Source organism: Neopsephotus bourkii, unplaced genomic scaffold (assembly GCF_033783945.1).
Source record: "Neopsephotus bourkii isolate Nb327-2 ecotype Australia unplaced genomic scaffold, CSIRO-AGI_Nbou_v1 NB_1572, whole genome shotgun sequence".
NCBI lineage: Eukaryota > Metazoa > Chordata > Aves > Psittaciformes > Psittacidae > Neopsephotus > Neopsephotus bourkii.
In genome coordinates, this window is record NW_026902048.1 from 4,858,992 (window position 1) to 4,872,795 (window position 13,804).

The following is a 13,804-nucleotide window of genomic DNA, read 5'->3' on the forward strand; positions in this document are numbered from 1 at the left end:
ACAGCTACAGGTTGGGCACAGAAGAGATACAGAGCAGCCCTGCAGAGAAGGACTTCGGGGTGTTGGTCAATGAGAAAATGAACATGAGCCAGCTTCAGTGTGCACTTGCAGCCCAGAAAGCCAACCATATTGTGGGCTACATCAAAAGTAGCGTGTCCAGCAGGGTGACGGAAGTGATCCCGTCCCTCTACTCTGCTCTTGTGAGACCTCACCTGGAGTATTGTGTGCAGTTCTGGTGTCCTCAACATAAAAAGGACATGGATCTGTTGGAACAAGTCCAGAGGAGGCCACGACGATGATCAGGGGACTGGAGCACCTCCTGTATGAAGACAGGCTGAGAAAGTTGGGGCTGTTCAGCCTGGAGAAGAGAAGGCTGTGTGGAGACCTCATAGCAGCCTTCCAGTATCTGAAGCGGGGCTATAAGGATGTTGGAGAGGGACTCCATCAGGGAGTGTAGTGATAGGACAAGGGGTAATGGGTTAAAACTTAAACACAGGAAGATTAGATTGGATATAAGGAAGAAGTGCTTTACTGTGAGGGTGGTGAGGCACTGGAATGGGTTGCCCGAGGAAGTTGTGAATGCTCCACCCCTGGCGGTGTTCAAGGCCAGGTTGGACAGAGCCTTGGGTGACATGGTTTAGTGTGAGGTGTCGCTGCCCATGGCAGGGGGTTGGAACTAGATGATCTTAAGGTCCTTTCCAACCCTAACTATTCTATGATTCTGTATCTCATAATATGGATAAATTAAAAGCATCAGCTCAACCTCAAATGTTTATTGCATTTCAAACAGCATTTATCAAAACAAAAAGCTCATTACAACATATATAGGTACTGGACCATCCAAACCCATTTGTTTGGTATGCCTCCAGCATAAGAATCTAACACAAATTATTCTGAAATACAACATATCTATACTAAAAAGAAAAGACATCACCCTGTCTCCTGAAGAGAAATCAGTTCCACATGGAAAAATCTATAGGGGGAAAAAAAAAATATTAAATTATCAGTCTCAACTTTTGAATAAATAAACAATTTTCCTGCAGTGGAATGTTTTCACTCAAATAAATGATCAGATCTCACATGCCTACTTAAATATGTCTGACTTCGGTCCTTGCAAAATGACAAGACCTCAGTATGATAAACCAGACGATAGTTTAAAGCGAGACAATGAGGCATTGTTTACAGAGAAGATTGAGAAACTGGTTTAACAAAAGGGGTGCGTGGACATCTATTGTATGTACAAGAAGGATATTTACTGGAGATTTTGTAATTTCTACAAGGCTCTTTCCAACCAGCTTCATTAACTTTAAGTAAATCAAATCATGCAGAGATCTGGCTCAGCCAGAGAGACATGCCGGGAAAGATACAAAATGAAGAAGAACAGACGCAAGTTGATAAGCTTCAGAATCTTTGGCATTTTTCATAAACATCTTCAAGGTTTTAAAATCTTTATATTCACCCATTTTCCCACACACACTCGTCTATAAATACATTATACATGTACTCTTCTTTATACACAACTTTGTATATGTATGGGTACACAAGCACACGTGCAGACAAAGAGGTGTTTTTGTGGCTTTTAAACCAAGATAATCTTTTTTCTGTCCTTTCCACTCGCAGCTACACATAGCTTTGCATGACCAAAATACATTCCTTCTCCAATCGAGCCTATGAAATGTGCCTCTCTCATTCAAAGGCACAGTGTAGCTTGTTACTTTGAAAAAGAAACTTCTTGAAAAATCACTGAATCTGCGTAATAATCCAGTGAAAGATATTCTGGTGTTAATACACCATCTTCAAATTCATGCAACAGGCCCACAAGATTGAATTACTGAACCACATAGCTCAAACCCATTTGGATCACTGATCCATAAGCAAGGTTTCACCCGCTTTACCTTTAATTACATGAATTCCAAAGTCATCTTTTGTTAAACATAAACCTGTCCCTCAGGATTCTCTATTTCTTCATACTGTGAACTACCCCAGGTGATGCTGGTGGCAACCCCTGCCTGGGAACTACGAGCGGCAACTCCAGGTCTTGACTTACTGTGGTGACAAATTGCTCCAATGATGTCCTACAGCACCTAAAGGACTGAGGGCTACACTCTCACCAAAATGAAGCATGTTTACATAGGATTCTGTGTTTATTTCCCCTGTCAAACAACATGAATAATGCTGGTTATCTGAATTATATAAAGCAGAAGCACAGTAGCCAAAAGCCTGGTAAGCAAGCAAGAAATCACGTTCTCTTCAGAACAGAAAATGGGGTCCTTTCTTCTGCCTCTTCGCTGCTCAGTTTCCATATGACTTCACTTTCTGATCCTCTCCTGGTTAGCTACCGGGAAAGAGTCCAAGACATCAGTGGTGGACCAAAGTCTGCACTATTGCACAACCACATTTTCAGGCATTATGATGTCTTTCTGCACAAGCACTTGTCTCTTTAAGGCTATCATGTGTTTTTTCTCTTGGATGTGTAGTGTTGACCCCTTTGGATTTAGACAGGAAAACAACAGCTATGCTGAAAATATCTGATGAGATGGAATTATAAAAGGCAAGTCAACAGAGTCTTTTCAGGTCAGTGAGTTAGGCTTTTCTACAGTCTCTTAATCCTTTTACAGCAGAAGGTTCTCGTGCATCCATTGCCAGCAATGGATCTCTGATGATTCCAGTAGCCAAAGAGTTAAACACACAGTAGGCTTTAAAAAAAGAAGGGGGGGGGGGAGGGAAGGAAAAAAAATGGGAAAAAACCCCACAAGTGCTGGATGAAATATTGAGATATTGTTGGAGCTCCTCACTCTTTCTGCTAATTATGATAAAAAACTTCTTAAAATGTACATTGCTTGAACAGAAGATGGGTATCAAAGATTCGTTAATTCAGAGCTTAAACCTTCCTAGGCACAGTGATTTAACTCCGAAAAGAATAGCTTTCATATCTTAATGTAAATCTGCTGGATATGTTAAAAACTGGTTCAGAGCATCTCCTCACATCAGCTCAGCTGATCTGCTACACTAAGCGGAATTATCTCTTCCTACATAAAAAAGGGAGTGCCGCCACATCCAGCCTCTGCAACCAAAGGGAAAAAATAAAGTAGTGCAGTTGCACCATATCCTCTCCCATTCTCCTCCCCACCCAAAAAAATAGTTCATACATCCCACCTTGCTCTTTTTTGGGCTGCAACTCCATGCTCAAAAGGCAACCCAAAAAGGACAACCCAAGACAGGTGTTTATAAAAAAGCACATCTTCAAATAACAAACAAACCCCCAAAACAAAGTCTGTAGCAGTGATTATAGTGTTGTTCTGAAGCAAGAAGGGGAGGAGGGAAGCTCATGTTCATGCATAGGGGGTACGGAGGGAGATGCTGCATTCCAAAATCACGCTGCATCCTATAGTGCACTCCGCTTCTTCCTAATGGGACTGGAGCTGCTGTATGGTTTCAATTCAGCATGCTGCACCTGTAAAAACAAACAGACATGACGTTTGCAGTTAGGTAACTCTAGCTCACTACAGTGTGTGTTAATGGCTCCCCAAGGACAAACCAAGGGAAACTAAGGAAGGTTCAAAAGTAATGAATCATTTTCTAAACACAGGAACATGGGGGATTAATTGCAGGAAGGATTTGAGAAGTCATGCATCATTTCTTGAAACGAAAATATTAAAAGCAGATTTCTCTAATGAGATACATGGGGTTCTACCTGATTTCAGCAATGTAGGCTAGATCTTTTGGGTTTGTTTAGGTTTGGGAGGTCTTTTTCTTATCTTTCTGACATTAACCTGTAAGTTTAATGAACTTCTGTCAGGAGTTTCAAGTGGATCCCAATACACAGTAAGATGACAGTTGTCAAAACCATCCACAGATCTCAGGATGCTGAATTAATCATTTCAAAAAAGGAAAATATTTTCCCAAATAGAACCTGGACAAAGCTGCCTCCACCTTTCAAACCAATTCCAAACACAATATAATGGTTAAAGCATGTGTTATAAACAGACAAGGATGGTGTAATCTCCAAATCATCTGTTCTACAGAAAAGTATTCCCATCGAAATCACGGGGCAACTTCTGCTGAGCATGCCACCTTTTTCATTCCTCTTTTGTCCAACACATGTGGGTTGTATACAAATGGCTGTAGCACAGACAGATGTAATTTCTTAACTCATCACAGTACCACAGTGAAATGATGATGCATTGATAGCATGGAAAACTAAAAACATAAAACACTGATAGCATGGAAAAGCAGGCAGAGGGACTTAGGATCTGCCATGGATGAGCGTATAGCTGTCACATAAGCTCACTATTTTTAGGTCTAGTGGAAAACTCTGAGAAAGTTTGTCCCAGCCTAGGAACTTTTATCATTCCTCCCATAGAAAATAGTTATTTTCCTTGGAAAGCTTAAAGGATCCCCAAATAATGGAAACCACTCAAGGAAATGTTATAAATGTAAATGTTAAATAAAGCATAAAAAGAAAAGCAGCTTATCTTTAAGCATAAACACTAAAAGGGCATATGCAAACCATCACCGCAAATCCAGCGTGCTTTACAAGAGTAATGACAAAAATAAAGAACACACTGAAGCTTAATGTCTCTATGATCATTTCTGTTTAGCTTTTTTCTCTCCCACCAGTCTATGGCGAGATTTCACTCAAGATCAAGACCAACCAATCTGGTGGCCTATTGAAATAAATGTCACCAGAAGCCTTTCCAACCTCGTTTCTCTACCAGATGCCCCAACACTGCATGTCAGCAATTACTTTTCTGTCTCCAACAGAGTAAAATCACTGTAGGCAAGACTGCGATCCCCTTATTCACAATGACCAGCACCTCACTGTGAAAGTACCACAATTCACAGAGGAAGGTACAACATAAGTGGGATCGAGGGCATCAGGATCAGGGCCTGAGGACACAGATTCCAGCTGATTAAAACAAAAGGAAGAATCCTTTATATTTTGTGGCTTCTTTACCCAGCAAGACTATTTTCCTTCCTCCAAGAGAAATAAACAGATCCTGACATTCTGAAGGACTTATTGTTCAAATAATTCCCAGGAAGATAGGCAAGATTACTAAGACACTGTTGTTGTTTCAAAGAAATAGAAGAGACTTGACTGAAATTGAGGGAGGACAGACTCTGGTTAGATTAAAACTTATAATTCTATAATGGTAGAAGATTGATCTGATCAACTGCAGAGTTTTTAATACACATCTCAAAGCTGTCTTTAAAGGAAAAGATGAGCAGAGCATTGTCCAAGGGAGGCCTGGAGCTCAAGCACAAAGTCACAGAAATAATGCCCTCCCCCCCTTTTTTTTTGAGAAAAGGGAGAATTCAGCAAATCCTTTTGGATGGTTATCTCTATCAAAGAGACTATTTTCCCCTTCCCTCCATACAAATACCGGAGCAGAAAGGTGACGGAAACCACAGTTCAGTAACCATGCTGGGTGATTTTCCAGATAATTTTAAAGTAGGTCTTTTCAGGATAATTTTTTTGCAATCATTTTATCCTTCTGACAAAGGATTTTGGCTCCCCTCTCTTCTAACACCCTCCCCCTTCCACCTTTGTGGATTTTCCTCAATTCCTTATCTTCATTACTCAAAAGTGCACTGGCATCATGGTCCCCAAGCAGAGCACTAGCCGCTCTCAGTGCTGCTTGTTGCCTCTGTTGGCGGTGGCCATTCATTACCTACCTTTTGAACATCAGATGGTACCCTGGAGAGGAAATCTAGTAGCTCATTATTGTCGATGGCGTAGGGATTTCTAAGCCTCTTAGTAAATTTATTTATGCCTAGGAAAAAAAAAGGCAAACAAAATAATACAACCCTTTTCTAATCCCTCCCTCCCAAATCATTCAGGCAAGGTGAAAAAGGGAAGAGGAATTCACAAGTAAAAATCAGTGTGAAAACAGTGCCTTGGACTTAAAGCCATGCACATGTTCCCTGTCATGTGGAATCATTCACAAGTGCCTCCTGGAGGATGTAGAGGATGTTATTTACAAAGGTATTTCTCTACATTGGGGATTGATTGTTGTCAACAACGTGGCAAAAAGAGATTGGAGCATGCATTTATTTTGGGGGATATTGTGGAGAGAATACATGAATTAAAAGCTGAGAATGCTGTTAAATCTTCTACCCTCCATACCAAAGACATTTCTTCTCCTCTTGCCCTCCATACCAAAGACATTTCTTCTCCTCTTGCCCAGGGAACTGGAGGGCTATGAAAATAATTGGGCAGCATAAAGCCTTTTTCCCTTCGATTTCTTCTGAAAATGAAAGCTTCCCATCCCCGCCATCTCTCCTAGGTTATCCTCTCTTTGCAGAACCAGATTTGACAAGTTGGCCATATTATTACGCTGTGTGAAACTGTAAAAACTTACTGCACGATTTACTTTATTTTAGGGTCTTAGGGTAAGTAATCTGGCTTATTAAGTCCAGCAACAGAGGTCCCTGTCTCCATGGACTTAGTTATGCTTCAGATGTCAGAGGCAGTCCCTAATCTGGACAGAAGACCCATGGGAGTGTAGCATTTATATTAGTGTGTTCATGAGGTCTTCTCTTCTCCTCCCTTTGAGGAAAGGCCCTCAGCCAGAACCACCTCAATTGCATGGGCCGGGATGGTCAAGTGAGAGACGTGAGCATCCTTCCCAGCTCTTCCTTTGTGCCAATGCAGCCACTTAACACCCTACGGCCACTATTTCCCCACTAAGAAATAGCAGCTGGTAGTGCGGTTACCTAAAGGTGCGGTGGTAGAGGAGGAAAGGAGCAAAGGAACAATGCTCCTTTCCTAATAGGTGAAATCAGCTAACCCACTTTAAAAAATAGCAAAAAAAATATCAAATGTTGTTTGCCTCTGAGCATCATAATACAAGAATCAATTCCATCATGCCCCTGTCCAGTGGTTTCCCTGAAAGTGATTTCAAATGTGATGCCTGCTCCAGCTTTCTCCTCTCTCTGAAATGTACCTGCTTCATGTCCAAGATTCAGCTTTTAAGCCATATACTTGTAGCAAAATGCCAACACAATTTTCTGTGTACCTGATTTTTAAAAAACAGAAAATACCATAAGGTCTTTTGAGGCCTTGCCACAGGGTAGTTGTTTAACATGTATCATATTTGAAGGCCCTGTCAGTCTAGATGATGTTGAATGGATGTATAGTTTTTATGTACTCACCATGTCTTCCACACGAGCACAGCAGTATTTTGTTACTGAACTTTTTACTCCTAGCAATTTCTCTCCTTCCCTTTTGCCCTTTCTTTTATTTTAATCCTTTATTTCTTTTTTTTTTTTCTCCCCAAGAGTGGCTGTTTGTACTTCCACCTTTTCATCACCTCCCTTTTCTGCCTCCATGAGAGACAAGGCAGCAGCTGATGGCTGAGCCCTGGTGATGTGGGGTCCCTACAGCCCAGAATTGCACCGGGGCTGATTACAGGAGAGTTAAGACCCAAAAGGCTTCCAGGGTCCAGCTCTCCAAAACACACCTTGTCCACTCCCTACCATTTCCCAGCTGGGAGGCTCCAGCACCAGGAGGCTAGTTACCCTCCTGCAGAACAACACCACTAGAAGTAGTTCATCTAGGCTAATGCTCTTGTGGTGCTCATGGAAACTTATAAAGAACCCTAAGAAAAGCAAATCATTGGATCATCTGGGGGGTGCAGGGGAAATGGCAATTTTAAGAAGTTCATAGCATATTTATTTACCTCTAACCAGCAGCACTTGATTGCCTAACAGGTCTTTTAAAGCTTGTTTGACTTAATTCTGTAGATTTATATCATATTTACTGCACGCAAATAAGACACGGTGGAGTACTTACCCCATATTAAAATGATGTACCTCAGTGGTATGAAATACAAAATAACCGTGGCTGCTGCCAGGACCAAGCAGGCCAGGACAGAGAGGAAAGGCACCGTCCAGTTGAATGTGCTGTAAAGGAAAAGGAAAAATCCTTCTCAACATTTCTGCTCTTGGGACATTGCTTGTATTCTGCTACCCAATAATAACTTAATGACCTCTTTGCAGTGCTCAGTGCATTCAGATCACTTAAATTGCAGTCTCTTTGGAAGGTGGATATGCAGATTCCTGAATCGGTATAACAGATTAAGGGAGATATCTAAGAGGCTGATATCAAGTCTCTGGGGAGCTCAGTGGACTTGTAAGGCATGTAGCAGGTCGGTTTTGTTTCTTCTTTATACATGTCACACTTGTTACACATCTCTGCTCATCAGTCAGATCTCCATTATTCATGGGCGGATTATCTGATCTGGAGATGGGGCCACACTGCAAGCGTGAGCTATCTGAGCTGGCTCCACTGGGCCACAGTGGAGATGACATGGGATGTGTGTCAGAGTACGACATGGCAGGCAGCCAAACTCAACCCCACCGACAACTTCAATGGATTGATTATGACAGATGCTAAACCTTAAAAGAGCAGTTAATTTCTCTGTATCATATTAGGAAATAATATTCTATATAAACCTCTCAACACATATATCTGCTTCTGTTTCCTTGTGTTTTCAGCAACTCCTGACTACATTGTATATAGGAGGCTGCCTTGGGTAAGCTGAAGTATGCTGGCAGTAGCCACACTTCTGCACACCACCAGCCTGCATCAGATTTTTCCCAAGAGGAGCACTCAAGGGGCTTAGCTACTACAGTCTTTCAGACTTTTGCAGCATTATAGCACAAAGTGGGACTTTTTTTTTCCACTCAGACCTTTTATTTCTAAGACCATGATGGATTTAAGCTCAGCAGCTGTTGCTAACAGATCTTTGATGTTACTTTATCCCCCTGGTCCCCCATAAGACACACCTCTACAGCATGCACCAAATATTGAGATACCTGGACTACATGAATGCCAGTTAGTCCATGGGAGAATTTACAGATCTGAGTATGTCTGTTTAATACAATCTGCCTGCTAACTTCATCACATCACAGTGATGGGGAGTAGGAAGAAGAGAGAATGAATGTGGACCCACTTATCAGGCTCTAAAATAAGACAAACTTCCCTTGACAGATAGAATTAATAGGATGCTAAAAGAATCACTTTTAAGCTTCAATAAATGTATTAAATATTAACTAAAGATAGGTGGGAGAGGACACACTGTTATCAATCAACGTAGCTTAAGTTAAAGGAAAAAAATAGCAAAACAGCTCAGTTCAGTTAAACTATTAAAACTCCCTGTGATTGTATGACTGGAGTGACAGACGGAAACTGCAGCACAATTTAGTCTGTCACTGACAAAAAAAACTTTGGTAGCAATTTGTTAACGGTACATTACTGTTGAGTTACAACGGAATTCTTCTGAAATTACATTGGGCATCTGCATTAATACCCAATGTGTTCTTTAAGGCCATTGTTACCAAAATGAACATAAGAATTAATAGTACTTAAGCACTGTGAGTCTTCCTGCTATGCAGCTGGGCAGAACAGTGCCCTCTTCATCGGCTGGAATACATCTTTGGGCCACTTCCACCCAGCTGGGGTGTCCAGCGTGGAACCACTGCACATGCGTTTGCTGTATTTTTAGCTTGAACCCAGCTCCTCATTAAAGTGTGGCTCGATCACAAACCATCACTTTGTTTTCAAGACAGAAAACAATGTGGGTCAATTAAGATTGAGCTATAAGAGTTTGTGTGTGTTTGTGTGTGGGATTTTCTTTCTATTTTAGGCTCTTCACCTCCCTCCTTTGTTAAGGTCAGGAATACCCTATGGGCCTCTCTATGCAACCCTTTGGTCTTCTTCACGGCACCAGCAGGAAGCAGACAGCTCAAAATGGGAAAAAGAGAATAATATCAATGTGTTGGGTAGGGAAATAAGTGACTGGTAACCTCCTGTAACCATGGAGAGGGCGTGGGAAAGGCAACACCAACCATCAATTCCTACCTACTTTCTATGAAGAAAATGAAATGCCCAATACTTCTGTGCCCACATCTTCAAGCAATTTTTTTCCCTTACGTGGCATTCATGACTCCCCATCCCACCACAGACAAGACCAGAAAACTAGACAAATGTGAGAGGTACATCAGTAGAGCATATGCTTCTCCTCTTCTAAGGAGATAATACCTAAAAGGGGCCTACAAGGAATCTGGAGAAGGCCTTTTTACAAGGACATGTAGGACAAGGTGAAATGGGTTTAAACTGAAAGTGAGATTTAGATAAGATATTAAGAAGTAATTCTTTACTATGATGGTGGTGAGTCACTGACACAGGTTGCCCAGAGAAGCTGTGGCTGCCCCATCCCAGCAGCGTTCAAGGCCAGATTGGACAGGGCTTGGAGCAGCCTGGTCTAGTGGAAGGTGTGCCTGCCTCTGGCAGAGGGGCTGGAACTGGATGAGCTTTCAGGCCCCTTTCAATCCAAAGCGCTCTATGAGACTATGACTATATGCTTTGGAAAGGTTTCCAGAATAAAAGACTCTAAAGGAAGAAGCAGTGGTGGGACTGGCCACGTTCTCCTGCTGCACCTTGCAGTCATTTTCAAAGCATGACATCCGCTCCACCTTAATCCTCCTGGCTGTGCAAATCATGGCTAAACAAGGAAAAAATTCTCACTTACTTTTTAATCCTCTCTCCAAATGATGCTATTTCTTCTAGGATGCTTTGAACAGCTATGATGATCTCTTGGACCATGTGGATTCTCTCAATTAACCCCTTTTTCTCAGATTCCTAGCAAAAAAAAAAAAAAAAAGAAAGAAAAGAAAACCAAAACTTGTAATACATTTGGTATTTGCTAGCATGTTCACAGAAAGGTAAAGAAAGTCACATTCCCAGTACTCTGGACGCATCGATAAACTCAAGTGTATCAGTGAAGGAAGAAGAGAATACACACTCTGGGTTTATCACATACAATCAATGCAGATCCCCGTATTTTCTTCTTTTCCTTAGCACACAGGCAGAGATTTCATCATCACCTAACACAAATCAACTGCAGGACCTGAGACCAGACTTTCAGTGAATAACCGAGTTGCATATCAAACCAGAAGCGATGCTGAGCACCCCTGAGTCCAGCTGACCTGTAAGGGAGTGCTGGGTGCTCAGGACTTCTCAAGAACAAGAATATTCCTGTGCAGAACTTCTAAATATCGCTTTTCTGTGCTTTGTAAGCTGCCATCAACCATGCTGTTTTCTGTATATGGATTAGCAGCAAGATAGTGAATACAATATTTTTTGAACATTCTGTATACAGAGACCCATTCTTTTACTGGGGGAGGGAATCAAAGGAAAAAATGACATTTTCCTTTTACAGCATCCATCTCACAACTTCATTTCTTACTGCTTATTTTAGGCAACAACATTACAGGACATTACTACACATGTGCAGAAATAAAAAGGAAGCACAGAATGAATTAAAAATCAAAATTACTTAAATCAGCCTTGGAAATCAGTATACAATTATCAGCATTCAGCATTTCTTTGCCAGCAATCTAACACACATACAGGCATGCAAATTGGTGTGGTTGCAGATATTCTAGCGAGAAATCAGCAAAACATTCACTTATTACAAAATGCAGAGGCCTGGACACTGATTTTACATCACATTTAGACACTCAAAAATCAGCTCAATTTAGGGGGAAAAAAAAAAAAAAAAAAAAGGACATTTTAAGCTGCATTTTAACCAGTCAGTGCCCAGAGAGGGGAGATGCTGGTAAAATGCACATTGGATCCATGTTCTCTGTGGTCCTCACTGGCTGGGGCAGGGGAAAGGATGGGTAGGAGTAAGGGGCAGATTCACGCTGCTTCTGTGTTGTGAACCCACACTATTTCTCCATGCAGGAAAGAGGGTCAGAGGCTACTTAAAAGTCACACTGGGCCAGAGAGATCAAAGCTCATTCCTACAGCCTTTTGGCACTACCATGCTGTGAAAGGGTTTGTGTGCATCTGAGACAGGGGACTGCACTCATCGTTGTGTGCTGGAATAATGTAGGAACCATCCTTGGATACTGAGAAGCAAACATGGCACTACAGCACTTGTAACCCTTTAGAACTGCTTAATGTCCATTTCTCTCCACAGTAATTTTGAAGATGAAAAAGCCAGCCAAAACCACCAGAGTTATCAAGCTCCAGACATCTGAATATTTGCCTTTAGGTTGCAAGTGAGTGCACAATGAATAGACGCAGCATTTTAAATAATCACACATTTGGGTGTGAAAATGAGTATTTTTACATTAATAAAACAACCAACAAAAATGAAACCCTTGGGGTGTGAAATAACCCCAGAACAAAATAAATAAATAAATAGTCAGTTTATGTGAAAATAACACTAAAAAGTCATTTTCACACAACTCCAGTTATAACCTTGTTAGGCTCAAATTTAAATGACACATTAAGATTATATTTAACTATTCACTCACTAGAATGGTACAACGGTCCCTTAGCCAGAGCTGGCTTTTTTGCACCAAACTTGGAAGTAGAAGCTGGGGAGCAGTTCATGGAGAACCAGCCAGTGGGAATTTCATTCCGTTCAAATTCAGAGGGGTAAAGAAAGCACTTTAGATAAAGTGATATTCCAGGGCAAGCCTACTCTTGCTACCCAGAGCTGCAAGGAAGATCATCTGTCAGCTCTATCTGCATCATGCTGACTTCATTTACACGTCTTCGATTGAGCTTAGAAATGTGGTGATAATGCAATTTAACCAAGACAACATAACTTCTGCTGCAGCCACCAAGCAGACTAAGCAAATAGAACAGAAACTACAAGGTCCTAGGACATAACGACAATTGCATGCACATTCGAACCTAGCATGCATGCTAAAATCACCCCTAGACAAAGGCGTTTTCAATTTATAAGACAAAATATGCCCAACCAAAGAAAAAGCAGAGATAAACTAGGATTAGAAAGCCTAGTAAATGAAATCAGTTATTAGAGAGTAAAATAGGCTAGCAAGTGCCCATTCAGTATGCACTGCAGTATGTGTGTAGAATCACTTGAAAATCTGGAAGTTTGTCAACATCATTTCTTTGTTATTTATTTGGGGTATTTTGTTATTTGCTTTTTGGTTATTTGTTTTGTTCTGGCAACCTGCAGTCTAAACACATCTACAGGATGATTAGGTCGCTGGTTAAGCAAGACAGAAGCAGACAAATGAAGTACAGCAAATGGGTTTTTCCAAATTATTTAGGTTTGGGGGGGCTGTTTCTGCTTTCTGAAGCTGGCACCTTACAAAACACTGTTGAAAGCAGTAAGAGTTAATAGTCCATCAAGACGACACCCACCGGTACTTATTTATTAGTAAGTGGGCAACTCTCAGACAGAAAACTGTATTTGAACATTTCCATATTTGTGGAAGATGTAATAAATAATCTTAAATATGTCTTCCACTAAACACGCTTTCCCACCTGTGCAAGGGCCCATCATCCAGACAACTTTTCTCCATCCTCCTCAGGTATCATTCCTTTCTGATTTCTTTTGGACTCAATATATTATGCTGCTTGAAAACAGGATTTGGATACCCACGGTTTAAAATCACAGCTCAGAAGCTTTTGCTTGAATTAAAAATAAAATATCCTGCCTGTTTCTGGCATTTTTTTCCTAAAACCAGTCGTGAAACTTCCATTCCTTCAAGGCCTTTTGCGTCTTAATTTCTTAGGTGATTACAGCACTGTGGGTGGACCAGAACTAGTCTTCAGCCTCTGGGAAAGAATTAACTCCATCAAAATGAGTTTACAACTGAGAATTAATTATATAATCAGTGTGTTACTTTAAATCTTCCTTGCATATACTGATTTAGAAACCTTCATTTCTACATTAATTGCCTGAACAAAGCCACAAAAGGGGACTTAGAAAAGATTAAGCATGTCAGAGAAGAGGGAAAAAAACAACCACCA

The 13,804-nt window shown here is 41.1% G+C and overlaps 1 protein-coding gene across 2 annotated transcripts in view; it reads right to left on the minus strand.

The window, feature by feature from the left end:
- Nucleotides 1-760: 760 nt before the first annotated feature.
- Nucleotides 761-13,804, minus strand: part of MCTP2 (multiple C2 and transmembrane domain containing 2) — a 111,596-nt gene continuing 98,552 nt past the window's right edge. For both annotated transcript variants that reach the window (XM_061371283.1, XM_061371284.1), the window contains 4 exons: nucleotides 10,536-10,645; nucleotides 7,796-7,905; nucleotides 5,677-5,774; nucleotides 761-3,454 (listed from right to left, as the gene is read on the minus strand). In XM_061371283.1, the coding sequence (XP_061227267.1) occupies nucleotides 3,386-3,454; nucleotides 5,677-5,774; nucleotides 7,796-7,905; nucleotides 10,536-10,645 (387 nt within the window). In that variant the 3' untranslated portion in view covers nucleotides 761-3,385. The remainder of the gene's footprint in view (nucleotides 3,455-5,676; nucleotides 5,775-7,795; nucleotides 7,906-10,535; nucleotides 10,646-13,804) is intronic.